Genomic DNA, 26,405 nt, shown 5'->3' with positions numbered 1-26,405 from the left:
GAACAGGGCATACATAGGGTTACAGCCTGTGTTGGATGGGGTCACACTCCCCCTGAAGACGCAGGTTTGCAGCTTGGGTGTGATCTTGGACTCATCGCTTCTGCAAGGACGTTGCCCAGGGGACGCCCGAATGTTTTGATGTTTTATCATCCTTGTGGGAGGTTTCTCTCATGTCCCCACATGAGCAGCTGGAGATGACAGAGGGAGCTCAGTATTTTCCGTTGGTCATGGGGGTCTGTGTGTGGGAAGTTTGACCCCATTCTATCTAAAGGCCTCGTGATATTGCATCTCCCAGGATTGCATGGCATTAAGCCATGGCAGCTGAAGTGTGGGGTCAAACTGCATTCATCTCCAGATGCAGCCCAGGTTCCTTTCTGCTTGGTTCATGGTTGGGGCAACCTCCACCCTTGCCTTGCCTTGCCTTGCTTCCCTCCCTTTCCTCCATTCACCCATCCTTCCTCCTCCCTGCCCCTCACATGACTACCCACTGGGTCCCTAATCCTGTCTCCCTCCTCCTTCTCAGCCAGTGCAGGAGGCGCCCACGATGCTCAGCCAGCTGGCAAAGAAGACGAGGCGGAGAAGGAGTCCTGGGGCTCAAGTGCTCTCCTTGTTGCCACTGCTGCTTCTGCTGCTTCTGGGCACTGGGGATCCCACACGAGACCACCCCACCTGGGCCGCCTCTGCCCAACCAGCTCCAGGTAAGAAGAGCCTAAGGAAGAACTTTCTTCTATGCGATGACACTGTGGAATCAATGCACTTGCCACCACTTGAAGTGCCAGGGCTTTAGGCTATGGAAATTTGCACTTTTACAAGGTCTGCCAAAGAGTTCTGGTATCTCACCAAACTCCCAGGAGCTCGTAGCCTTCAGCCAAGTCCGTTCAAGTGGTGTCAAGATAACTTGTTGATGGATCCGAGGTTGGTAAAAGCTGGGATTTCTCCATCAGGTTTTGAAGCAGAGGGTGGATGGCCATCTGTCAGGGGTGCTTGGATCTTGCTCCCCCTGCTTGTCTGAATGGGGTTGGCCTGAATGGCCCTTGGGGTCTCTTCTGACTCTATGATTGGAGTGTTATGTGGTTTCTGGGCTGTATGGCCATGTTCTAGCAGCATTTTCTCCTGATGTTTTGTATTTGTGCCAAATTTGGTCCAGTGAATGGAAATACATCCTGCAGATTAGATATTTATTTACATGACGATTCGTAACAGTAGCAAAATGAGAGTTGTGAAGTAGCAATGAAAATAATTTGATGGTTGGGGGTCACCACAACATGAGGAACTGTATTAAGGGGTCACGGCATTAGGAAGGTTGAGAAAACCTGCTCTAAAAGCTCTTGAACAGACTTTCCCTTTTCTTTCAAAAAATAACTAGGTCAAGCAAAATGCATGGAAGATGGAGCATGAAGCTCTTCATACATTTGCTGTTGCTTTGGGGAATGAATGCCACCGCCTTGCTCTGCCTCAGCAATGGCTTTGTAGTTTCCTTCTGCAACTAGCTTGCCTTCCAAGTAGTGCTAATGGTTCATCAAACTACAACTTTCCAGGATTGCATAGCACTGAGCCATGGCTGTTAAAACTGATGTCAAACTGCATTAATTCTATGGTATAGATCAGGCATAGGCAAACTTTGGCCCTCCAGGTGTTTGTGCCTCCAACTCCCAAAATTCCTAACAGCAGGTAGGCTGTTAGGAATTGTGGGAGTTGGAGGCACAAACACCTGGAGGGCCAAAGTTTGCCCATGACTGGCGTAGATCGATGCACCCTCCCACCCTCTTCTCTGGGTCCTTCACTGAGTTCCAGCAACTTTTGCATTGTGGACACACTTTGCAGCCACTGAAATGAATTGAGGTCAAAGGGGGCAGAGAGAAACTGGGACATTTTAAAGCTGGCAAAGAAAAAATGCCAAATAAGGACAGCTGGAGAGCATACAGTTACCCATTTTGGCACTTCCAAATCCTACTCTTAAATCTTTTCCCCATTGGGTATATCTCCACTGTAGAATGAATGCAGCTCAATGCCACTTTAAGTGCCATGGCTTGGTGCCGTGGAATCCTGGGAGTTCGCCTTCTTGACCAAAAAGTGTTGGTGCCTTGCTAAACCGTAGATCCCAAGCAGTTAAGTTGAGGTCGTATTACATTCAATCATAAAACACTGCTTATCAAAATTCCTTTTAAGAATCACAAAGTCAATGTATTGTCAGAGGCTTTCATGGCCATAATCACTGGAGTGTTGTGTGGTTTCTGAGTTGTATGGCTGTGTTCTAGCAGCATTTTTTTCTGATGTTTTGCCTGCATCTATGGCTAGCATACTTGTAGGAATGAAGATGGAGGCATTACTTTTCATTCAACCCTCGTATATTTGTGGAATGTCCAGGATGAGAGAAAGAAGACTTTTCTGCTTGAAGGAAGTGTGAATGTTGCAATTAGCCACATTGATTAGCCTTTAATGGCCTTGCAGCTTCAAAGCCTGGCAGGTTGTTACCTGGAATCCTTTGTTGGGAGGTGTTAGCTGCCCCTGATTGATTCTTCCCTGGAATTCCCATGTTTTGTAAGTGTTGCTCCTTTATTTACTGTTCTGATTTAAGCAACGTGAATGTTGCAATTGGCCACCTTGATTAGCATTTAATGACGTTGCAGCTTCAAAACCTGGCAGGTCACTGCCTAGAATACTTTGTTGGGAGGTGTTAGCTGCCCCTGATTGATTCTTCCCTGGAATTCCCATGTTTTGTAAGTGTTGCTCCTTTATTTACTGTCCTGATTTAAGCAACGTGAATGTTGCAATTGGCCACCTTGATTAGCATTTAATGACCTTGCAGCTTCAAAGCCTGGCAGGTCACTGCCTAGAATACTTTGTTGGGAGGTGTTAGCTGCCCCTGATTGATTCTTCCCTGGAATTCCCATGTTTTGTAAGTGTTGCTCCTTTATTTACTGTCCTGATTTAAGCAACGTGAATGTTGCAATTGGCCACCTTGATTAGCATTTAATGACCTTGCAGCTTCAAAGCCTGGCAGGTCACTGCCTAGAATACTTTGTTGGGAGGTGTTAGCTGCCCCTGATTGATTCTTCCCTGGAATTCCCATGTTTTGTAAGTGTTGCTCCTTTATTTACTGTCCTGATTTAAGCAACGTGAATGTTGCAATTGGCCACCTTGATTAGCATTTAATGACCTTGCAGCTTCAAAGCCTGGCAGGTCACTGCCTAGAATACTTTGTTGGGAGGTGTTAGCTGCCCCTGATTGATTCTTCCCTGGAATTCCCATGTTTTGTAAGTGTTGCTCCTTTATTTACTGTCCTGATTTAAGCAACGTGAATGTTGCAATTGGCCACCTTGATTAGCATTTAATGACCTTGCAGCTTCAAAGCCTGGCAGGTCACTGCCTAGAATACTTTGTTGGGAGGTGTTAGCTGCCCCTGATTGATTCTTCCCTGGAATTCCCATGTTTTGTAAGTGTTGCTCCTTTATTTACTGTCCTGATTTAAGCAACGTGAATGTTGCAATTGGCCACCTTGATTAGCATTTAATGACCTTGCAGCTTCAAAGCCTGGCAGGTCACTGCCTAGAATACTTTGTTGGGAGGTGTTAGCTGCCCCTGATTGATTCTTCCCTGGAATTACCATGTTTTGTAAGTGTTGCTCTTTATTTACTGTCCTGATTTTAAAGTTTAAAAAAATACTAGTAGCCAGATTTTGTTCAGTTTCATGGTTTCCGCCTTGAAATGTCGGATAAGGAATGTCGGATAAGGAATGTCGGATAAGCGAGACTATGTTGTCATCACTACTTAAACAAAACCCTGTTGCTTTCAACAGATCTTGTTGGGATTCAAATAGGATACAGCTCTATGCATGGGAAACCTTACCATTTTCACAATTGAGAATAATAATAAAATATTCTCATCGGGTTATCCGTTTCGTTTCTGGAAAGCATTGTATTCAAAAACCAATCCGATTCTGGTTTTGTAAAAAAAACCAACTAGCTTTGCGTTCCTTAAAAGCATTGACTTTGTCTGGCGTTTTATAGAAGATGTTCAAGCGCAACAGAAATGATCTCGATGTCAACTCAAAACCTCCTAACGCTTGCTTTTCAGAAAACAAAAGCCAATGTATCCTCTCCCCGTCATCAGAATTCCCAGAGGGATTTTTTACGCAGCAGGAGCGAGAAGATGGAGGCATCATTATCTATTTCATAATCATTCTTTATATGTTTCTGGCTGTGTCCATTGTGTGCGATGATTACTTCCTCCCTTCCCTGGAGATCATCAGCGAGTGTAAGTTTTTTCTTCTTCTCCCTTTTTGTGTGTATCTGGTGGCGCTTTCTGAAAGGTCAGCCGTCTCACCTACAACACTCAACAAGCCTTCAAGATCATTATTCCATGCACAATGCAAAGGCAGTTTAGAATCTCAAAAAAGTGTTTAGCATCATAGAATCAAAGAGTTGGAAGAGACCTCATGGGCCATCCAGTCCAACCCCATTCCACCAAGAAGCAGGAAAATTGCATTCAAAGCACCCTCAAACAGATGGCCATCCAGCTTCTGTTTAAAGCCTCCAAAGAAGGAGCCTCCACCACACAGAGAGTTCCACTACTGAACAGCTCTCACAGTCAGGAAGTTCTTTCTAATGTCCACATGGAATCTCCTTCCTTGTAGTTTATTATATTTTAATTATAATATTTATAATATTATAATCTATATAAATAAAAATGCAATGTTCGTTTGTGGGATTAACATAACTCAAAAACCACTAGACAAATTGACACCAAATTTGGACATACAACCCAATGTATGTCTTTCAACCCAATGTATGTCCCAATGCCACCAGTCTTCATATTTGGCCATATTGAGTATTTGTGTCAAGTTTTGGTCAGAACCATCATTGTTTGAGTCCACTGTGCTCTCTGGATGTAGATGAACTACAAAACTCAAGGCCAATGCCCACCAAACCCTTCCAGTATTTTCTGTTGGTCATGGAGTTTCTGTGTACCAAGTTTGGTTCAATTCCATCCTTAGTGAAGTTTGGAATGCTCTCAGATTGTAGGTAAACTATAAATCCCAACAAATCCCAAATGACAAAATCAACCCCCCCCCACCTCCCCTCCCCCCCCCCCAAGTATTCAAATTTTGGCATATTGGGTATTTGTGCCAAATTTGGTCCAGTGAATGTAAATACATCCTGCATATCAGATATTTACATTACAATTCATAATAATAGCAAAATTGCAGTTCTGAAGTAGCAACTAAAATAAATTTATGGTTGGGGGTCACCACAACGTGAGGATCTGTATTAAGGGGTCACAGCATTAGGAAGGTTGAGAAACATTGCACTAAAGGCATAGAGAACACAGCTATTCTTTTGGGAGATCTTGTCCTTCCCACCCAAGCAATAGTAGTCTGAGGTTTCCCTGCTGAGGGGGTTCTCTTGGAAATATCCAAAGGAGCAACAACCAGACCATGTTGACTAATTGATAATTCTCACAATGAAGGGGAGGAAGGGTTCAAACCCCGACTGGCTACTGTGATCTGGAAAACTATTAAGGAAACTAGCAATGACAGGCAGAACAGAGTGTGTAAAATATTATTTTTAGGGCTATATTATCAAAGAATCATAGAATCAAAGAGTTGGAAGATACCTCATGGGCCATCCAGTCCAACCCTTCCAAGAAGCAGGAATAGAACTAAATCAATAGCATTTGTTTTGTGCCAGGGAGCATTTGTCGCATTATACTGGGTTATACGGATTGAAAACTGCTGCAGCCGTACTTACAGTGATAGCTGGTGGTTGACAATGTGTTATCGCAACTTTGACATATTTCGCTCTGTCTTCCTTTCATTGTTCAATTTCTTGGAGAAAGTTGTGGAACGGAAAGTAGTGGGAGGAATCATACAGGAAATTTAGGAGCACAGCAAGCTGCTTCAGATGAGACTCTTTGTCTCATCCCACACAGTCTCATTATCCCTGAGTGCCAGCAGCTGAACAAAGGTCTCAGGCGCAAGCTTTTCCCTTCTTTCATAGAATTATAGAGTTGGAAGAGACCTCGTGGTCCATCTAGTCCAACCCCATTCTGCAAAGAAGCAGGAAAATTGCATTCAAAGCACCCCTGACAAATGGCTAGCCAGCCTCTGTTTAAAAAGCCTCCAAAGAAAGAGCCTCCACCACACTCTGGGGCAGAGAGTTCCACTGCTGAACGGCTCTCACAGTCAGGAAGTTCTTCCTAAGGTTCAGGTAGAATCTCCTTTCATGTAGTTTGAAGCCTTTGTTCTGCGTCTAGTGATCAAGGGTCTGGAGAAACAAGCCCTATGAGGAGCAGCTTAAGGAGCTGGGCATGTTTAGCCTGAAGAAGAGAAGGCTGAGAGGAGATATGATAGCCATGTATAAATATGTGAGAGGAAGCCACAGGGAGGAATGAGCAAGCTTGTTTTCTGCTTCCTTGTAGACTAGGACGCGAAACAATGGCTTCAAACTACAAGAGAGAAGATTCCATCTGAACATGAGGAAGAACTTCCTGACTGTGAGAGCCGTTCAGCAGTGGAACTCTCTGCCCCGGAGTGTGGTGGAGGCTCCTTCTTTGGAAGCTTTTAAACAGAGGCTGGATGGCCATCTGTCAGGGGTGATTTGAATGCAATATTCCTGCTTCTTGGCAGAAGGGGGTTGGGACTGGATGGCCATGAGGTCTCTTCCAACTCTTTGATTCTATGATTCTATAGTCTCCAGCGCAGCAGAAAAACAAGCCTGCGCCTTCCTCCCTATGACTTCCTCTCACATGTTTATACACTAGCCATCCCCTGCCACACATTGCTGTGGCACACATGTGAGTTCTGTGTGGGAGGTTTGACCCAATTCTATTGTTGGGATTCAGAAAGCTCTGTGATTGTAGGTGAACTATAAATCCCAGCAACTACAACTCCCGAATGTCAAGATTCTATTTCCCCCAAACTCTACCAGTATTCACATTTGGGAATATTGAGTATTTGTGCACAGTTTGGTCCAGATCCATCATTGTTTGAGTCGACAGTGATCTCTGGATGTAGGTGAACTACAACTCCAAAACCAAAGGACCACTGCTCACCAAAACTTCTTAGTATTTTCTGTTGGTTATGGGAGAACTGTGTGCCAAGTTTGGTTCAATTCCACCATTGGTGGGGTTCAGAATGTTCTTTGATTGTAGGTGAACTATAAATCCCAGCAACTACAACTCCCAAATGTCAAGATTATATTTTCCCCAAACACTACCAGTGTTCACATTTGGGCATATTGAGTATTCGTGGACAGTTTGGTCCAGGTCCATCATTATTTGCACCCACAGTGCTCTCGGGATGTAGGTAAACTACAACTCCAAAACCAAAGGACACTGCCCACCAAAACCTCTCAGTATTTTCTGTTGATCATGGGAGAACTGTGTTACCTTCCTGCCTGAGTGGTACCTATTTAAGGTAAAGGTAGTCCCCTGACATTAAGTCCAGTCATGTCTGACTCTGGGGTGTGGTCCTCATCTCCATTTCTAAGCTGAAGAGCCAGCGTTGTCCGTAGATACCTCCAAGGTCATGTGGCCGGCATGACTGCATGGAGCGCCGTTACCTTCCCGCCGGAGCGGTACCTATTGATCTACTCACATTTGCATGTTTTCGAACTGCTAGATTGGCAGAAGCTAGGGCTGACAGCGGAAGCTCACGCGGTACCTATTTATCTGCTCACATTTGTATGCTTTCAAACTTCTAGGTTGGCAGAAGCTAGGGCTAACAATGGGAGCTCACCCTGACCTTCCCGGTCAACAAGTTCAGCGCCTCAGCGATTTAACCCACTGCGCCGCTGTGGCCCCATTAACTTTAACAGTGCTTTAATTCTGTGCTGAAACATAGCTTGTACCACCCACATGACCTAGGAGGTGTCTATGGACAATGCCGGTTCTTTGGCTTGGAAATGGAGATGAGCACCACCCTCCAGAGTCAGACCCGACTAGACTCAATGTCAAGGGGAAACCTTTACCTTTACCTAAAAATCAATACAATGTTATTATACTGAGACTTCGGCACAGCTCTTAACTTTCAACCAAGATTGTTGTTGTTCCTTACCTTAGCGCTGGGTCTCTCTCACGATGTTGCAGGAGCAACTTTCATGGCAGCGGGTAGTTCCGCCCCCTGAACTAGTCACAGCCTTCCTAGGTAAGTTCAGCCATGGTTTTCAAAGCACACAGATCCTATTTCTTCTTCTTCTTACCTTCATGGGAAAGTCAAAATTAATTTTGCCGGGGGATGCTTTGCTTGCTTTCAGGAGTTTTCGTCACAAAGGGAGACATTGGAGTCAGCACCATCCTTGGTTCTGCGATCTACAATCTTCTCGGGATCTCTGCGGCATGTGGACTGTTATCTGGCATGGCATGTACTAACTTCCATGATTCCTTTAAATTGTTTTAATTGATGGTGTAATTATGATGTTGGGCTTTGTTTGCATTTTCGGTCGTATTTTGTTGTTTGGGCTTGGCCTCATGTAAGCTGCTCCGAGTCCCCATTGGGGAGATGGTGGCTGGGTATAAATAAAGTTTATTATTTATTGTATTGTCGAAGGTTTTCATGGCCAGAATGACTGGGTTGTTGTAGGTTTTTTCGGGCTATATGGCAATGTTCTAGAGGCATTCTCTCCTGACGTTTTGCCTGCATCTATGGCAAGCACCCTCAGAAGTACTGAGGTCTGTTGGAACTAGGAAAATTGGGTTTATATATCTGTGGAAAGAACAGGGTGGGACAAAGGACTCTTGTCTGCTGGAGCTAGGTGTGAATTTATTTATTTATTTATTATTATTATTATTATTATTATTATTATTTCTGGGTTTATATATCTGTGGAAAGACAAGGGTGGGACAAAGGACTCTTGTCTGCTGGAGCCAGGTGTGAATTTATTATTATTATTATTATTATTATTATTATTATTATTATTATTATTTCTGGGTTTATATATCTGTGGAAAGACCAGGGTGGGACAAAGGACTCTTGTCTGCTGGAGCTAGGTGTGAATTTATTATTATTATTATTATTATTATTTCTGGGTTTTTATATCTGTGGAAAGACCAGGGTGGGACAAAGGACTCTTGTCTGCTGGAGCTAGGTGTGAATTTATTTATTTATTTATTTATTATTTCTGGGTTTATATATCTGTGGAAAGACCAGGGTGGGACAAAGGACTCTTGTCTGCTGGAGCTAGGTGTGAATATTATTATTATTATTATTATTATTATTTCTGGTTTTATATATCTGTGGAAAGACCAGGGTGGGACAAATGACTCTTGTCTGCTGGAGCTAGGTGTGAGTTTATTTTTTATTATTATTATTATTATTATTATTATTATTATTATTATTTCTGGGTTTATATATCTGTGGAAAGACCAGGGTGGGACAAAGGACTCTTGTCTGCTGGAGATAGGCGTGAATTTATTTATTATTATTATTATTTTCTCATGGTGTGCTGCCAAACCCAATTTAATTGGCAGGCAATTGGACTTAATATGGTCACAAAGCAGCATGTAATCAGCCCAAAGATAGAAAAAAAATCACACAAATCATCTAGTTTTATGCTTTTAGAAACTGGATAACCGCAATGAATGAAGAGCCACATCCCAAAGTCGCTTCACATTATGTATAAACATGATTTTATGTGTATATAATGAATAAAAATGCTTGGATTTCACTGAATGAGAATGTTTCATCAGGAGATTAAAATTTATGGAGCATTTCAAGATGAAATAGCAGCCCGAATTCATAAGATATTATCCACAAAGGCATCATGCTTGAGAGAAAGCTTTGAAACTGCTTGGAAAAGTTACATTTGTTTACCATTGGCTCTGTTTGATAGGTTTCAAGACTCTCTTGCTGGCCACTGTTTAGAGACTGTTTTGCTTATGCCATTAGTGCAGCTGCCGTTCTTGCAATGATCATCGACAACAAAGTTTACTGGTAAGTGTCCACCTTTTTATCTGTTACTGGTCAAAGGCTAGCCAGCCCAATTCATACCATCTATCTATCTATCTATCTATCTATCTATCTATCTATCTATCTATCTATCTATCTCTATCTATCTATCTATCTATCTATCTATCTATCTATCTATCTATCTATCTATCTATAAATGCTCTGTGCATAATGAGTACCTTAAAAACAAAAGAACCAATGAACAAAATCACACCAAATTTGGCAACAAAACGTCTCACAACACAAGGAATGACCATTACTCAAAAAATTATGATTCTGTCATTTGGGAGTTGTAGTTGCTAGGATTTATAGTTCACCTATAATCAAAGAGCATTCTGAACTCCACCAATGATGGAATTGAACCAAAATTGGTACACAGGGCTCCCATGCCCAACAGAAAACACTAGAAGGGTTTGGTGGGCATTGACCTTGAGTTTTGGAGTTGTAGTTCACCTACATCTAGAGAGCACTGTGGACTCAAACAATGGTGGATCTGGACCAAACTTGGCACAAATACTCAATATGCCTAAATATAAACACAGAAGAACTTGGGGGGGGGGGAGGGGGGAATAGACCTTGACATTTGGGAATTGCTGGGATTTATAGTTCACCTACAATCAAAGAGCATTCCAAACCCCCCCCCCCCATAACCAACAGAAAATACTGTGTTTTCTGATTATCTTTGACGACCCCTTTGACATCCCCTCGTGACCCCCCCCCCCCAAGGGTCCTGACCCGCAGGTTGGAAAACCCTACTCTAGGCTCTCCAGTATGACTTTCTTCAGTAATGCTGGAGGACCTAGACATTAATAAAGAGAACACCTCTCTAGGAATTCTCTTGTCCACTTGCATCAGAATTTGACCATAGAGTCATGCTGAAGGTCTGGGGACTATTTCTTTGGCTTTTTTTCGCTTTCATGGGGGTCCTGTGCACCTAACCCCAATGAATGCGGCGGGCTGACTCTAGCACTTTTGTGTGGGGAAAAGGGCTTTAAAAGGGGAGCAAACCCTTTTAAACTTCTTTGAATATTTCAAAAAGCCATTTGTGTTCATGGTTTGGTGATAAAAAGGTAATGTAAAGTTTTTCCTGGACATTAAGTCTAATTGTGTCCAACTCTGGGGGGTGGTGCTTATCTCCATTTCTTAAACCGAAAAGCTGGTGTTGTCCGTAGACACCTCCAAGGTCATGTGGTTGGCATGACTGCATGGAGTGCTGTTTCCTTTGTTTGTTTACGAACAGCTAGGTTTGCAGAAGCTGGGCCTAACAGAGAGAGCTCACCCCATTCCCCAGATTTGAACCACCAACCTTTTGGTCAGCAAGTTCAGCAGCTCAGTGGTTTAACCCGCTACGCTACCAAAATTAATTAAAGACAAATTATCAATGGGATGCATTGTCGAAGGCTTTCATGGCCGGAATCACTGGGTTGTTGTAGGTTTTTTCGGACTGTATGGCCATGTTCTAGAGGCATTTTCTCCTGAGGTTTCACCTGAGGATGCTTGCCATAGATGCAGGCGAAACATCAGGAGAAAATGCCTCTAGAACATGGCCATATAGCCCGGAAAAACCTACAACAACCCAGATCAATGGGATGCCTTTAAGGGCCCTACAAACCTAGTTTTTACCTATTTCCAAAGCAGTGCAGCTGAGTCAAGGTAGTCAGCTTGCAACTCAAAATCCCACTTTTTGGCACTATATTGAAACAGAATAAGCATGATTAAACGTGGAATGATTTTCCTGTTCAAATCAGTGCCCTATTCAGTATAAAAGAGAGTTTCCTTGTAGTGCTGTATTTTCCTTACAGGCAGGAGACAGCAAGAATCAATTCCAAAATGAACAGGGGTTTTAAAAAGCAAGCTTACTTCCATGTGATGTCGGATTTGCTCATCTGACGGAGATCACATGCACCACATCTGAAATAACTACAGGGCAGAAGTACAGAAAAGGGAAACCCACGTGGTTTCAGGGAGGTGGAATAATGCCCCAATTAGAAAGCCTTACTATGTTTGGAAATAATGGTATTTAGCATTATTTATGATGTAGAGCACTGGTTCTCAACCTTCCTAATGCTGCGACCCCTTAATACGGTTCCTGTTGTGGTTTTGCTACTGTTATGAATCATAATGTTAATATCATATGTAGGATTTTCATTCACTGGAATCAATTTGGCACAAAAACTCAAAAAGCCCCAATTTGAATACTGGTGGGGTGTGGGGGGGGGGGGGGGGCTGATTTTGTCATTTGGGAGCTGTAGTTGCTGGGATTTATAGTTCACCTACCATCAAAGAGCATTCTGAACCCCACCAACAATAGAATTGGGCCAAACTTCCCACACAGAACCTCCATGACCAACAGAAAATACTGGAAGGGTTTGGTTGGCATTGACCTTGAGGTTTGGAGTTGTAGTTCACCTACATCCAGAGAGCAGGAGTATGGCTTTTGGTGGGAGGATTTACCATCTGTTTCCAAAATGGAAGAGAAGGGATCTCTACCAAAGATGGTCTTAGGAACCATCAAAAATGTGTTTTCTGGTGGTCTTTGGTGACCCCTCTGAAACCCCCTCGCAACCGCTTCAGGGGTCCCAATCCCCAGGTTGAGAAACACTGATGTAGAGAAAGTTGGAGATAAAATTTCTCCATTTTTGTAATATTAGAACAGGATTTCGTATATAAAGGGGAATAGTGTGACATTCAGGCCTGCTCAATGAACTTTCAATCATGAGTTTTGATTTACATTCTATTGTCTCTATATGTCAATTCTGTAGCTGTGTTTGGTGTAAGTTTTCATAAAGATAAATATATCTTTATGAAAACTGGTTATATCACTGGTTATGCCCCCTCCCTCCTTCCCACATCATAAAGAAAAGTTGTTTCCACAATGGTGACATGGTAGGGGGAATAACAGGAAAATAGGGAGAAATGGCATTCCTCCTTCAACCCACCTTCCATCCCCATAAAATGGACTATCCATCTCTCTCTCACTCCCCCTTGTGGCCTCCGCCCGGATAATGGAACAGTACTATTTGTGTGTGTGTGTGTGTGTGTGATTTAGTAATTTGTATTTTTATGTTCATTTGTTTTTGAATTTGTTGTACCATGCCTCGAACCATTAGGAGAGACAGGTAATAAATAAAGTGTATTATTATTATTATTATTATTATTATTATTATTATTATTAGTTGTGGCCTCCGTCCGTATAATAGAACAGTACTATAAGTGTGTGTGTGATTTAGTAATTTGTATTTTTATGTTCATTTGTTTTTTAATGTGTTGTACCATGCCTCGAACCATTAGGAAAGACAGGTAATAAATAAAGTGTATTATTATTATTATTATTATTATTATTATAAATCTGATAAGAAACATGCTTTTATGTGAATTTCTAATTTGTTCTAGGTATGAATGTTCTTCGCTCTTGTTAATATACGGAGTCTATATTTTGGTCCTGTGCTTTGACATTAAAATCAACCAGTACATCATGAGGAAGTTCAGCCCTTGCTGTACATGTTTCACGGCGCATCTAGAAGAAGTGGAAGAGCAGCCGCTAATGGGATGGAAGGAGGAAAGGGGTCCCCTGGTCCGGCGACAGTCCAGGGCAGACAGCGGGATTTTCCACGATGAGTCCGATTACTCTCACCTCTCAATAAGTTTACATGGACTTGATACAATTTCTGAAGGTATGCATGTGCACTTTTTCATAAGAGCTCCAAAATAAACTCTGAAATGAATAATCTCTCTCAAATTTTACATTTTGCAATCATAAAATTATATTTGTCGTGTCATCAGCAACCATACCATTGTATTACATTTCTAACAGAACAAAACAAACAAACAGATAAAAAACACAGATTTTGCAAACTTGGTAGTTGATTAAATGTCCTTTGACCAGTATCTGGCCACTTGGAGTGCCTCTGGTGTTGCCGCAAGGAGGTCCTCCATTGTGCATGTGGCAGGGCTCAGTTTGCAGTGCAGCAGGTCGTCTGTGGTTTGCTCTTCTCCACACTCGCATGTCGTGGATTCCACTTTGTAGCCCCATTTCTTAAGATTGGTTCTGCGTCCCGTGGTGTCTGTGGAAGGCACTGAAGGTGTCAGTGCCTTCCAAGTTGCCTAGTCTTCTGTGTGCCCAGGAGGGAATCTCTCATCTGGTATCACCCACGGATTGAGGTGCCGGGTTTCAGCCTGCCACTTTTGAACTCTCGCTTGCTGAGGTGTTCCAGTGAGTGTCTCTGTAGATCTAAGAAAACTATTTCTTGATTTAAGTCATTGACGTGCTGGCTGATACCCAAACAAGGGATGAGCTAGAGATGTCTCTGCCTTGGTCCTTTCATTATTGGTTCCTACTTCCCGGCGGATGTCAGGTGGTGCAATACCGGCTAAACAGTGTAATTTCTCCAGTGGTGTAGGGCGCAGACACCCTGTGATAATGCGGCATGTCTCATTAAGAGCCACATCCACTGTTTTAGTGTGGTAAGATGTGTTCCACACTGGGCATGCATACTCAGCAGCAGAGTAGCATAAAATAAAATTGACGTTAATGCAATCTAAGCCCTGGCAGCTGTTGTGGTTTAAAATGACATAATGGCTCCAGTGAAGTACAAGCAGCCTTCTACATTTGGTGGGGTTAGGGGCACAGGACCCCCATGAAAATGAAAATACTATATTACCAAACAGCCCTCTTTAGGAATCTCTAGAGTTTCTGGCATGATTCTATGGTTAAATTCCACCTAAAGTTGAACATGGAATCTCATTGAAGAACCTACAATAACTAGCATTGTTCTCTCTAGGAATTTTTAGAGCTGGGTCTGCCCTGTTATATAATCCAGATTACATTATGATATAATGTAAGATAATATAATGTAGCCCTAAACGATTCCGGTCCTGTTTACCTCTCCGAACGTATTCTCCCCTATGAACCGTCAAGATTATTAAGATCGTCTGGAGAGGCCCTGCTCTTGGTCCCACCGGCCTCGCAAGCGCGTCTGGTTTATTTATTTGTCGTGTCAGAACAACCAGTCAAATTATATTACATTTCTAACAGAAACAAAGCAAACAAGCAGATTACAGAATTTGTGAGTATGAGAGTTGATTAAATGTCCTTTGACCAGTATCTGGCCACTTGGAGTGCCTCTGGTGTTGCTGCAAGAAGGTCCTCCCTTGTGCATGTGGCAGGGCTCAGGGTGCATTGCAGCAGGTGGTCAGTGGTTTGCTCCTCTCCACACTCGCATGTCGAGGATTCCACTTTGTAGCCCCATTTCTGAAGGTTGGCTCTGCATCTCGTGGTGCCAGAGCGCAGTCTGTTCAGTGCCTTCCAGGTCGCCCAGTCCTCTGTGTGCCCAGGGGGGAGTCTCTCATTTGGTATCAGCCATTGGTTGAGGTTCTGGGTTTGGGCCTGCCACTTTTGGACTCTCGCTTGCTGGGGTGTTCCAGCGAGTGTCTCTGTAGATCTTAGAAAACTATTTCTAGATTTAAGTCGTTGACGTGCTGGCTGATACCCAAACAGGGGATGAGCTGGAGATGTCTCTGCCTTGGTCCTTTCACTATTGGCTGCTACTTCCCGGCGGATGTCAGGTGGTGCAATACCGGCTAGACAGTGTAATTTTTCCAGTGGTGTAGGGCGCAGGCACCCTGTGATAATGCGGCATGTCTCATTAAGAGCCACATCCACTGCTTTAGTGTGGTGAGATGTGTTCCACACTGGGCATGCATACTCAGCAGCAGAGTAGCACAGCGCAAGGGCAGATGTCTTCACTGTATCTGGTTGTGATCCCCAGGTTGTGCCAGTCAGCTTAGGTGTGATATTGTTTCTAGCACCCACTTTTTGCTTGATGTTCAGGCAGTGCTTCTTGTAGGTCAGAGCACGGTCCAGAGTGACTCCCAGATATTTGGGTGCGCTGCAATGCTCCAGTGGGATTCCTTCCCAGGTGATCTTCAGAGCTCGGGATGCTTGTCTGTTCTTGAGGTGAAAGGCACATGTCTGTGTTTTAGATGGGTTGGGGATCAGTTGGTTTTCCCTGTAATAGGCAGTAAGAGCACCTAGAGCTTCAGAGAGCTTCTGTTCAACCATCTCAAAGCTCCCTGCTTGAGCAGTAATGGCACGATCATCAGCGTAGATGAAACTCTCTGTCCCTTCTGGCAGTGGCTGGTCATTTGTGTAGATGTTGAACATGGATGGGGCAAGCACGCTCCCCTGAGGCAGGCCGTTCTTCTGTTTCCGCCATCTGCTTCTCTGGCCCTGGAACTCAACAAAGAAGCTCCTGTTTTGTAGCAGGTTTCCTATGAGGCGGGTGAGGTGGTAGTCCTTTGTGATATTATACATTTTTCTCAGAAGGAGGCGGTGGTTCACAGTATCATAGGCTGCTGACAGGTCTATGAAGACAGCTCCTGTGATCTGCTGCCTTTCAAAACCATCTTCTATGTGCTGAGTGAGGTTCAACACTTGCGATGTGCAGCTTTTGCCTTTTCTGAAGCCAGCTTGCTGTGGGATCAGACATGGGTCTAGTTTTTCCATAATTCTATGCAAAATAAGTCTCTCCAGAACTTTGTAGAGGTGGCACAACAGGGAGATTGGTCTGTAGCTTTTTGGGTCGTTACGGTCTTTGCCTGGCTTCAAGATGGCTATGACTCTTGCTTTCCTCCAGATTTTGGGGATCTGACAGGATGCAGTGCAGTTGTTCATCAGCTCCAGCAGCCAGTGCCTTGCTTTGGGACCAAAGTTCTTGATTTGTTCCATCCGTAGATCATCCCATTCTGGTGGGGACGAGGGACAGGGCCTTCTCGGTGGTGGCCCCTCGACTCTGGAACTATCTCCCACTGGAGATCAGAACAGCCCCTTCTATCCTGACATTTAGGAAACAGGTGAAGACTTGGTTATGGAGACAGGCATTCGACGAGTGAGCCAACACCCTGAGATATGGATGGAGGATGATGAACAACGATTTTAGTGTGACGACAGCCCATTATAGTTATTGATTGTAATTGCTGTTTAATGTTTTACTGTAATATGTATTATGATGTTTTTATTGACTGTATGTGATATTATGGTTGGAAACCGGTCTGAGTCCCTCAAGAGAGGTGAGAAGGCCGGTATATAAAACTTTTAAATAAATAAATAAATAAATATACATATAATACTTATAATATTATAATGTAATATAATATACGGCTCCGGCCCAGCGTACCTGTCCGAACGTATCTCCTTCTATGTCCCACCTAGGAATTTAAGATCTTCTGGAGAGGCCCTGCTCTTGGCCCCACCCTTATCACAAATGAGACTGGCGGGGACAAGGGACAGAGCCTTCTCGGTGGTGCCCCCCCCTCCCGCCTGTGGAACTCAGTCCCCGGGGAAATTAGGTCATCGTCATCCCTACTCTCTTTTAGAAGGAAATTAAAAACATGGATATGGGACCAGGCCTTTGGGTAATCTGGCAAATTGACAAGGAAAAAGATGACAATGAGCTTTGGAAACGGACTATGATTAGCTGAATGGCTCACTGATTACGGAATTCAGCAAAACGATGGCCAATAAGCTGACTTTTTCTATGAGATTTTACTGCAATAATTTAATGTTTTAATTTAATGCTTTAACTATTTATAATTACTGTGATATGTATTTTATTGTGTTTAAATGTAGGCATCGAATATGTGCCGGCTGGAAGCCGCCCTGAGTCCCCCCCTAGGAAGTTGAGAAGGGCGGGGTAGAAATGCTCCAAATAAATAAATAAATAAATTACATGTAATATTGCTAATAATAATAGAATATAATGGTATAGTATAGTACAATATAGTAATATTTAATACTGATATTGTACTATGCTAATCATATAATATATTGTATGTATATGTATCTTGTAAGCCGCTCTGAGTCCCCTTCAGGGTGAGAAGGGCAGCATATAAATGTCGCAAGTAAATAAATAAATTACTAAAGCAGATAATCCACATTATCTGCTTTGAACTGGATTATATGAGTCCAGTTCAAAGCAGAACTGGATTGAACTGGATTATACTGCCATATAATCCAGTTCAAAGCAGATAATGTGGATTTTAAATTGCAGTGTTGATCCAGCCTGAGTTCTGGCAGAAGTTGACCGATTGTCACTGGAGAAGCTAGATTTTCCTAAAGCAGTAGTTCCCAACCTTTTTTTGACCAAGGACCACTTTGACCAGGGGCCACTCTCCAACATTAGTACCAAAAGGGTTATGAATCGGTTTTTGGTCAACTTTAGATTCAGCTTGATTATTTGGGGTGCTGATTCATTGGATCACATCAGTTCTATTTTCTGATACAGAATATATGCCATCCAGAAGTCCCCATATGTTCGCCCACAAAAAACCATATTTAATAAACCAGTAGTAGTAATCTTTCATAGGTAGTCAGCCTTTCCCTTCCCAACATCCCCATTGCCTCGGCACTATAAGAGGGTTTTGTGAGACCAGTTGCTCTCGTTGCCATGTGGTTTTGAGGCAACGGTGTAGTTATTATGAGCCCACTGACCATATTTTCGTTCTTGAGGACCACTGGTGGTCCATGGACCACAGGTTGGGAACCACTGTCCTAAAGAAATCAATCCATGAATAATCACATTTGCAAATCGAGAGGACCAACTGTATAGGTTTAACCAGGACTGCAAATGCTCAAACATTCATGCAGCAGTTGCTTTGCTATAGAACACAGATCAAACCCAAGTTTCACTTTTAGACACAATCTTGTTAGATCTAAACACTATAAAACCTGTGTATCATAGAAAACATTTAAGTCCTGCAAATATCTAATGGAGGTTTTAAAATATTTAAGTCCGGCAAATATCTAATGGAGGTAGGTTGTATTTGAACAGTTGAAAGTGAGAACTCATTTTGACATAGTTCCCGCTGTGTCTTGATAGATCCTCCAACTGTGTTCACTGTGCCGGAAGCAGATCTGAAGCGGGTTTTATGGGTGCTCTCCCTTCCCATTATTATTCTCCTGTACCTGACGACACCTGACTGCAGGCGGCAGTTTTGGAAGAACTGGTTCATGCTCACATTTTTCATGTCAGCAGTGTGGATATCTGCATTTACATACATCCTTGTATGGATGGTAACAATAGTAGGTATGTATATAACCTAGGAGTGTACTATTCTGCAATTTAGCCATGTCAAATGCATCCTAAGTTTCAGTTGTGCTTCTGCTAAATCCATTAATATCTAGGACTAGACTGACTTTTGATAGTTCATGCCTTGCATTCCCACAATGCTGATTTATTATGTGAATTTTATTAGAGTGCAAGTTGTCTGAGATTGGGTGCAATGTTGTATAGTTAGTGGGATAGTAAAATGAGTCACATTTTCCTGGGAAAAAGAGTAACAACATGAATGACTTTTAAACTTCTTTGACCAAATTGAATATATCAGGGACTAGCTGTACCCGCCACGCGTTGCTGTGGCTAACCTTCCCTCTCTCTTTCTCTCCTTTTCTTTCTTTCTCTCCTTCCTTCCCTTTTCTGGAAACCAGCCTGTGTCCCTCAAACGGAGGTGAGAAGACTGCTAAATAAATAAATAAAATTTCTTCTTTTCCTTCTCCTTTCTTCCTTCTCTACATCTTTCCTTCTTTCCTTCCATCCTTCCTTCCTTCCTTCCTTCCTTCCTTCCTTCCTTCCTTCCTTCCTTCCCTCCCTCCCTCCCTCCCTCCCTCCCTCCCTCCCTCCCTCCCTCCTTCCTTCCTTCCTTCCTTCCTTCCTTCCTTTGCTCTTTGGTTCCATCCTTCCTTTTCTCTTTCTTTCCTTCCTTTCCTCCCTTTCCTTTCTTCCATCTCTCTTTTCTTCCTTTTTTTCTTTCCGTCCCTCCTTCTCTACCTCTTTCCTGCGTACCCTTTCTTTCCCTCCCTTATTCTCTCCTTTTCTTCTCTACCCCTTTCCTTCCTTGCTTGCTTCTCTGCTTTTTTCCTTTCCTCCTTCCTTCTTTCCCTTCTCTCCTTCCTTCCTTCCACCCTTTCCCTACTTCCTTCCTTCCCTCTAGACATAGGCTGGAAAAGAGTTGGGCTCAAAGGCAACACTTGAGAGAGGTGCATCCCTGTTCTCTGCAGAGCAAGGGCTCCACGGTTTGTAAGCCGGGCATCTGCATCTGTATTGTCATTTAGCTTTTTAGGGTTTTTAAGTCCTTTCTGCTGCCTTTTGGGGGGTTTTATGAGTGATGGTCACTTGTTGGCCTGATGATAGATATCTTGTGTCCAAATTTTGTGTCAATTTGTCCAGTGGGTTTTGAGTTCTGTTAATCCCACAAACGAACATTACATTTTTATTTATATAGATTGAACCCAAGAGCTTCTGCATTCACAGCATTATGAACTAGTAACTGCTATCGTCTCTCTTTGGCAGACATCTGCATTTGTACGGATGTTTCCAAATCTGAGCAAAAATCTGTCTGTGGTTCGTCTAGTACTGCATTCTTTCCTATATTCTACCTGTCACTGCAAGCAAAATGTAAGCAGTGGTGAGGATCACATTAGATGCCACATCTGATTTCAGACTTTATGCTGGGTAATAGTTATGGGCCTGGTATTTGTCTCATTTGTTTATGTTTTCATTTCGTACTGTTCATTCGGATGGCACAAAACGGTACATTCCCCTCCCATTGGGAAAAAATGATGAAACGAAAGTGAGAATGGTAACCATTTGGTCGGCTGATTTTCGCTGGAGGCCCTGGTGCTTTGCTGCCAATGGGTCAAAAACATTCTGCCAGGTTTTACAATGTATTGTAATGTAATATAGCTGAATCATGCACTGCTAATGGGCTTCTATTGGAAATGTTGAGTCATGCATTAACTGTATATAGAACTTCATTTGGGGAATGTGTTCTGGCCTAGTCCAGGTGATTGTGAATGATGCAATCCTGGGTTTGAGTTGAGTCAATGAGTTGGGAACCAATCGGTGATTGCTATGTGTAAATGAATTGTATATAAGGAAGTCATGTACAGTGTATATTTCTCCTTGTGCTGTGATGTTGTTCGTCAAAGGCTATATGTAATTAAAGAACCCGTCTGCTAAGACAAGATATAACTGTATGCTGTGGTAAGTTTGTAATATTATCTAGACTGGGGGAAAGACAATGGTAAAACTGACAATGGCCGAGCATGTGCTCAAGTGTCTGTAAAAGTTTCCAGCGTGACTGCAGGCTGTGGGAGCAGTTGACTGAAAATATTGTGCAGGAAGAAGCTACTGGGAAGTGCTGAAGTTGTGCAACTGATCTGCTGCTGAATTGTGAAGTTAATCTCAACACATTCATTTTTTTCGGACCTTGGACAGTAAAGCTCATTCAGAAAGGTGCCAGTTTTCGGTGCTCAAAAACTAAAACGGGACCTTACGAATGAAACCGAAACGTATAGTGATTCTGTACAACTGCACAAGACTACTATGTAAACTGAATATTTACTCTGTTTTCAGGTATCAGAAATGCTTGAACTACATCAAAGCTTCGTTAACAAGCTGATAAACTTGGGGTTCTAAAATGCAACTGCATTGATAATGACAGTATCCCTTTATCACTTCTTTAAAAATTACTTTCCCACTGAACTTTCTCAGGAATGCCTCCTGAAACTTTTGGCATAAGGATTATCAGCAGACTTCCCATCCCTCCTCCCACGGGAATTCATGTGTTTCTTTGAACAGTGGGTCATTAAGAAGCATTAGCAGTTCATATGACTTCCAAGAGCTCATGTGACAAAACTGCCAAAGCAATTGAAAGGATTATAGTAGTTGGAATCATTCCAAAGGAGACTTCAAAAACAGCAAGTTTTTCTTGTACTTGAAGGAAGACTTGATGCAAGATTTCATGGTTAAAATATTTCCAAAGCTAGATATTTCATCTTCTTGGCCTATTCTTCAGTATGCATATCACCAAAGTGCAATATTTTAATCGGTTTGCGATTGTTTTTAAAAGTTATCCCCAAGACATTTCAATAATGACAAGTTTTTTGCTCTTGGTTTTTCCGGTTACAGGTGAAACCCTAAAAATTCCAGACACTGTAATGGGTCTGACATTGTTAGCAGCGGGAACAAGCATACCAGATACAATTGCAAGTGTGCTAGTGGCCAGAAAAGGTAAGCCTTCCAGATTGGATGCCCAAGCCGCTGAGTGGTTTGCAATGGTGGATAGAGGGTTTACTTTTTCCATGTTGGACAAAAGGTCACACGTGTGCTTTCTTAGTTAGCATGTAGTGCCAAACCCTTCAAGCCATCAAAACAAAGAAAGGAGGATTTTCTAACATTTAATAAAAATAAAAGGTACCAAAAGCAGGTCACTGACTCCATGCTGACTTTGCAAACTTCCCGAAAGGCAACTGGGTGGCTGGGGGCAGAATACTTTACAAACATGGTGCTAGATTCCTCTAGCAAGAGGGTATTTATTTATTCTGTTTCCCTGAAAATAAGACATAGTGATAGGTGTGGCTATGCAGCATACACAGTCAGCTTCCCCTGTTGTGTGCATGCTGCAAGCTGAGGCATAGAGGGAGACATAGAAAATGAAAGGAAGGACCTTCTGCTTTAGGTATTGTGTGTCCTCAGAGAAAGAAGCAAAGCTGTGACTGCTGTTTTACTCAGAGCTCTGTGGGTCTCTCTCCTCCAGCACCAACCAGCAGCAGTCTCTCTCACCCCCCACAAACACCAGTAAAGCTGCTGCTCCCCAGCACTGACCAGCAACAGTCTGTGGGCCTCTCTCACCCCAAACAAACACCAGGGGATTGGGGAAAATCTACAGCAAGCAGTCTGCTACTGAGCCCAGAAAGATCATCCCATTTATATAAATAAAAATGTAATATTTGTTTGTGGGATTAACATAACTCAAAAACCACTGGATTGACACAAAATTTGGACACTATACCCCTAACAGACCAATGAGTGACCACTCATTAAAAATTAATTATTTAAAATTAATTAAAAATGAGTGATCACTCATTTTAAAAAAGCCCAAAAAACAGCGGAAAGGACTTAAAACCCCCAAAAATCTAAATGATGAAAAGCTAAATGACGATAAAGAATAAAAGGGAAAGAAGGAGGGAGGGAAGGAAGGAGAGAGAGAGAGAGAGAGAAAGAGGAAAAGAAAGAAGGAAGCATGGAAGCAAAGAGCGAAGGAAGGAAAGAGGAAGAGAAGGAAGAAAGGAGAGCAAGAGGGAGGGAAGGAAAGAAGGAAGGAAGCAAAAAGCAAAGGAAGGAAAGAGGTAGAGAAGGAAGGAAGGAAGGAGAGAAAGAGGGAGGGAAGGAAAGAAGGATGGAAGCAAAAAGTGAAGGAAGGAAAGAGGTAGAGAAGGAAGAAAGGACAGAAAGAGGGAGGGAAGGAAAGAGAGAAGGAAGGAAGCAAAAAGCGAAGGAAGAAAAGAGGTAGAGAAGGAAGAAAGGAGAGAAAGCAGAAGGAAAAGAAAAGGGGGGAAGGAAGGAAAGAGGCAGAGAAGGAAGGAAGGAGAGAAGAAGAAAAGAGAAGGAAAGAAAGAGGGAGCGAAGGAAGGAGGGAAAGAAGGAGAGGGAAGAAGGGAGGGAAGATGGTCCACAGCAACGCGTGGCAGATACAGCAAGTAAATCATAAATCACCCCATGGAGCCACCAGTGGCCCAGTGGGCTAAACCGTTGTGCCGGCAGGACGGAATACTGACAGGTCACAGGTTCAAATCCGGGGAGAGAGCGGATGAGCACCCTCTGTCAGCTCCAGCTCCCTATGCGGGAACATGAGAGAAGCCTCCCACAAGAATGGTAAAACATTTTTAAAAATCCAGGCGTCCCCTGGGCAACCTCCTTGCAGATGGCCATTTCTGTCACACTAGAAGCGACTTGCAGTTTCTCAAGTCACTCCTGAAAAAAAAAATCCCATAAATGCAAATTATTGTACCATACTTAATAAAAATAAGACATCCCCTGAAAATAAGCCATAGTATGACTTCTTGAGGAAAAATAAATATAAGACAGTGTCTTATTTTCAGAGAAACACAGTAGTATGGCACCTAAAGTATTTTCAGGCATGTTAGAATTGAAAAGCAACCATGCTAGAAACTGATACAACGTAGATCAGGGTGTCAATCTCATTTTCATGGAGGACCACCTTACTGAATTGTCATTAAAAAAACCACTGAATCAGTGGATGGAGAATTTGTGTATACCACGGACCAACTATAATTTTTGACATAGTGGTTGGTGCTCTTTAATTTTTACCCAGTTTGGGTCCACAGATGTTATTGAATGACATCTCCCATTGCTTTTGATTATCTGTGGACTGGGGATAATGGGAATTGCAACCCAACAGCACTTGTGGTGGCTCTCAGGTTGAGAAAAGTTAAACATCGTAAAGCCAGGCATCCTATCCACAAGTCTTGTGTCTAAATTCACCACCATCCTGACTAAACAGAACCTACTGCAGCCTTCCAGATGTTACAATTTCACAGCTCCCATGAGGAATTCATGAGTTGCAGTCCAACATCTGGAGGGCCACTCCAGGGCCAGTGTGTGCCTTGAGCTTGACATGTGTGATCTAGACATAGTACATGGGTTTTAAAATACTACATAAGTCCACAGCTGATGTGTTTCCCCTTAAAGCTGACAAGCTGCATTTTATTTTTTTCAGGAAAAGGAGACATGGCCATGTCAAACATTGTTGGATCCAACGTCTTTGATCTATTGTGTTTGGGATTACCCTGGTTTATAAAGACAGCCTTTGTAGACACATCGGGGCCTGTGCAAGTGAGCAGCAGTGGCCTGACTTACACTGCCATCTCTCTCGTTTGCTCCATCGTTTTCATTTTCCTGGCTGTTCATCTAAATGGCTGGAAGCTGGACAAAAAACTGGGGGCTGTCTGTCTATTGATGTACCTGGTCTTTGCAATATTATCAATCCTGTATGAACTTGGGGTCATAGGAAACAATCCTTTCAGAATCTGTGGCAACTAAAATGGGTGGGAATTATTTTAGGCACTGTCATAAATGATTAAAAAAATAAAAAACTTAAGGAATAAAAGGACTAGTTTCTTCATTTAGTGAGAAAAAAAACCCCTAGAATCCCATTTGAGGTCTGAAATGTATTTACAGAGAGTCCACATCTATAGACATAATAAAAGTGAACGTATGTATGTGTGTATGTGGCTGGGGTGCCCACGTTCCTGCCTCCAGCTATGATTCCTACCTATGAGGAACCACCAAAGACCCTCCTTCCAACATGTACAACTCCTGCCAGTGACTGCCCATTACCCAAGTGAAGGTTTTCACGCAGAGACAATTTCATCCTAGATTTTATGTGTTTCCTCCACCACAAACATTTTGTGACTCTCTCCATTGGTGTGGAATTTGCATGGTCCCGCCCACTGCCTCTCCCTTAACCCTTTCCTACTCTTCAAATAGAGCTGAAGAGATTTTGGAAGAATTCACCATGATTTATAGGTATTGGAAGTACTGGGATTTATAGTTCACCTGCAGTCTAAGAGCACCCTGAACTCCACCAATGATGGACCTGGAACTAACTTGGCACACAAAACCCCCATGACGAACAAAACATACTGGACATCTTTGGAGGGACTTGCATGAGTTGTAGTTCACCTACATGTGGAGTGCACTATGAACCCAAATAATGATCGATCTGGAGCAACCTTGGCATGTATACCCGATATGCCCAAATTTGAATACTGGTGGGTTTTGAGGGAAATTGATGTGGACATTTTGGAGTTGTAGGTACTGGGATCTATGAGCACTCTGAACTCCATAAAATATGGAATTGGATCAAACTTGGCACACAGAGCCCCCATATCCAGCAAAAATACTGGAGGTCTTTTGAGGAAATCCATCTTGATTTGAGAGAGTTGTAGTTCACCTACATCCAGAGGTCACTGTGAACCCCAACACAGATGTGATATGCCAAATCACATCTTGGCACACATATCTGATATGCCAAAATTTGATTATTGGAGGATTGGGGTTTGGGGGGAAGTGACCTTCCTTTCTGGGAGTTATAGTTCACCTACAACCTACAAGTCGCCTTATCAGGCTGAAAAATGCGGTATAGAAATAAAGCAAATAAATAAATACAAATAAATACAACCAGAGAAACGGTGACCTCCCCCAATGATGGACCTGGACTAAACTTGGCACACAGAACCCCCATGACTAACTCAACCTACTGGAGGGGTTTGAGAGGAATGACTCACCACAGTGGAAGTTATAGTTTACACTATTGCAAGAGAGCACACTGAACCCCAGCAATGATGCATCTCGAACAAACTTGCCCAACATAACCAACTTTAACTACTGATGGAATTTCTTAGAGGTTAACTTGGCATGATGCAAGTTGTAGTTCACCCACAAGTTTATGCATTTTGTACAATTAAAATTTTGACTTCTTCAAATAACCCGGGCAATGCTGAGTACCCAAGCTCATTATGAAATAAAAATTATTTTGAAGCTTAAAACTACCAGGGGTTAATAAGTATATCTTCTTTGAGAGACAGGAACAGCAGTGA

General features: G+C 42.7%; 1 protein-coding gene across 1 annotated transcript; it reads left to right on the top strand.

Annotated features, from left to right (window-relative positions):
- Window positions 1-340: 340 nt before the first annotated feature.
- SLC24A5 (solute carrier family 24 member 5) lies at window positions 341-24,900 on the top strand. The gene is given in 10 exon segments (XM_060755300.2): window positions 341-698; window positions 4,078-4,257; window positions 8,062-8,120; window positions 8,122-8,146; window positions 8,256-8,359; window positions 9,831-9,931; window positions 13,340-13,620; window positions 18,823-19,029; window positions 21,913-22,014; window positions 24,524-24,900. Coding segments are annotated over 10 exon segments (1,536 nt in total). The 5' UTR covers window positions 341-544; the 3' UTR covers window positions 24,847-24,900.
- Window positions 24,901-26,405: the final 1,505 nt, after the last annotated feature.

Source organism: Anolis sagrei, chromosome 9 (assembly GCF_037176765.1).
Source record: "Anolis sagrei isolate rAnoSag1 chromosome 9, rAnoSag1.mat, whole genome shotgun sequence".
Lineage (NCBI taxonomy): Eukaryota > Metazoa > Chordata > Lepidosauria > Squamata > Dactyloidae > Anolis > Anolis sagrei.
The sequence above is the reverse complement of the archived record's forward strand: the minus strand, read 5'-3'. Positions and strand labels throughout refer to the sequence as shown.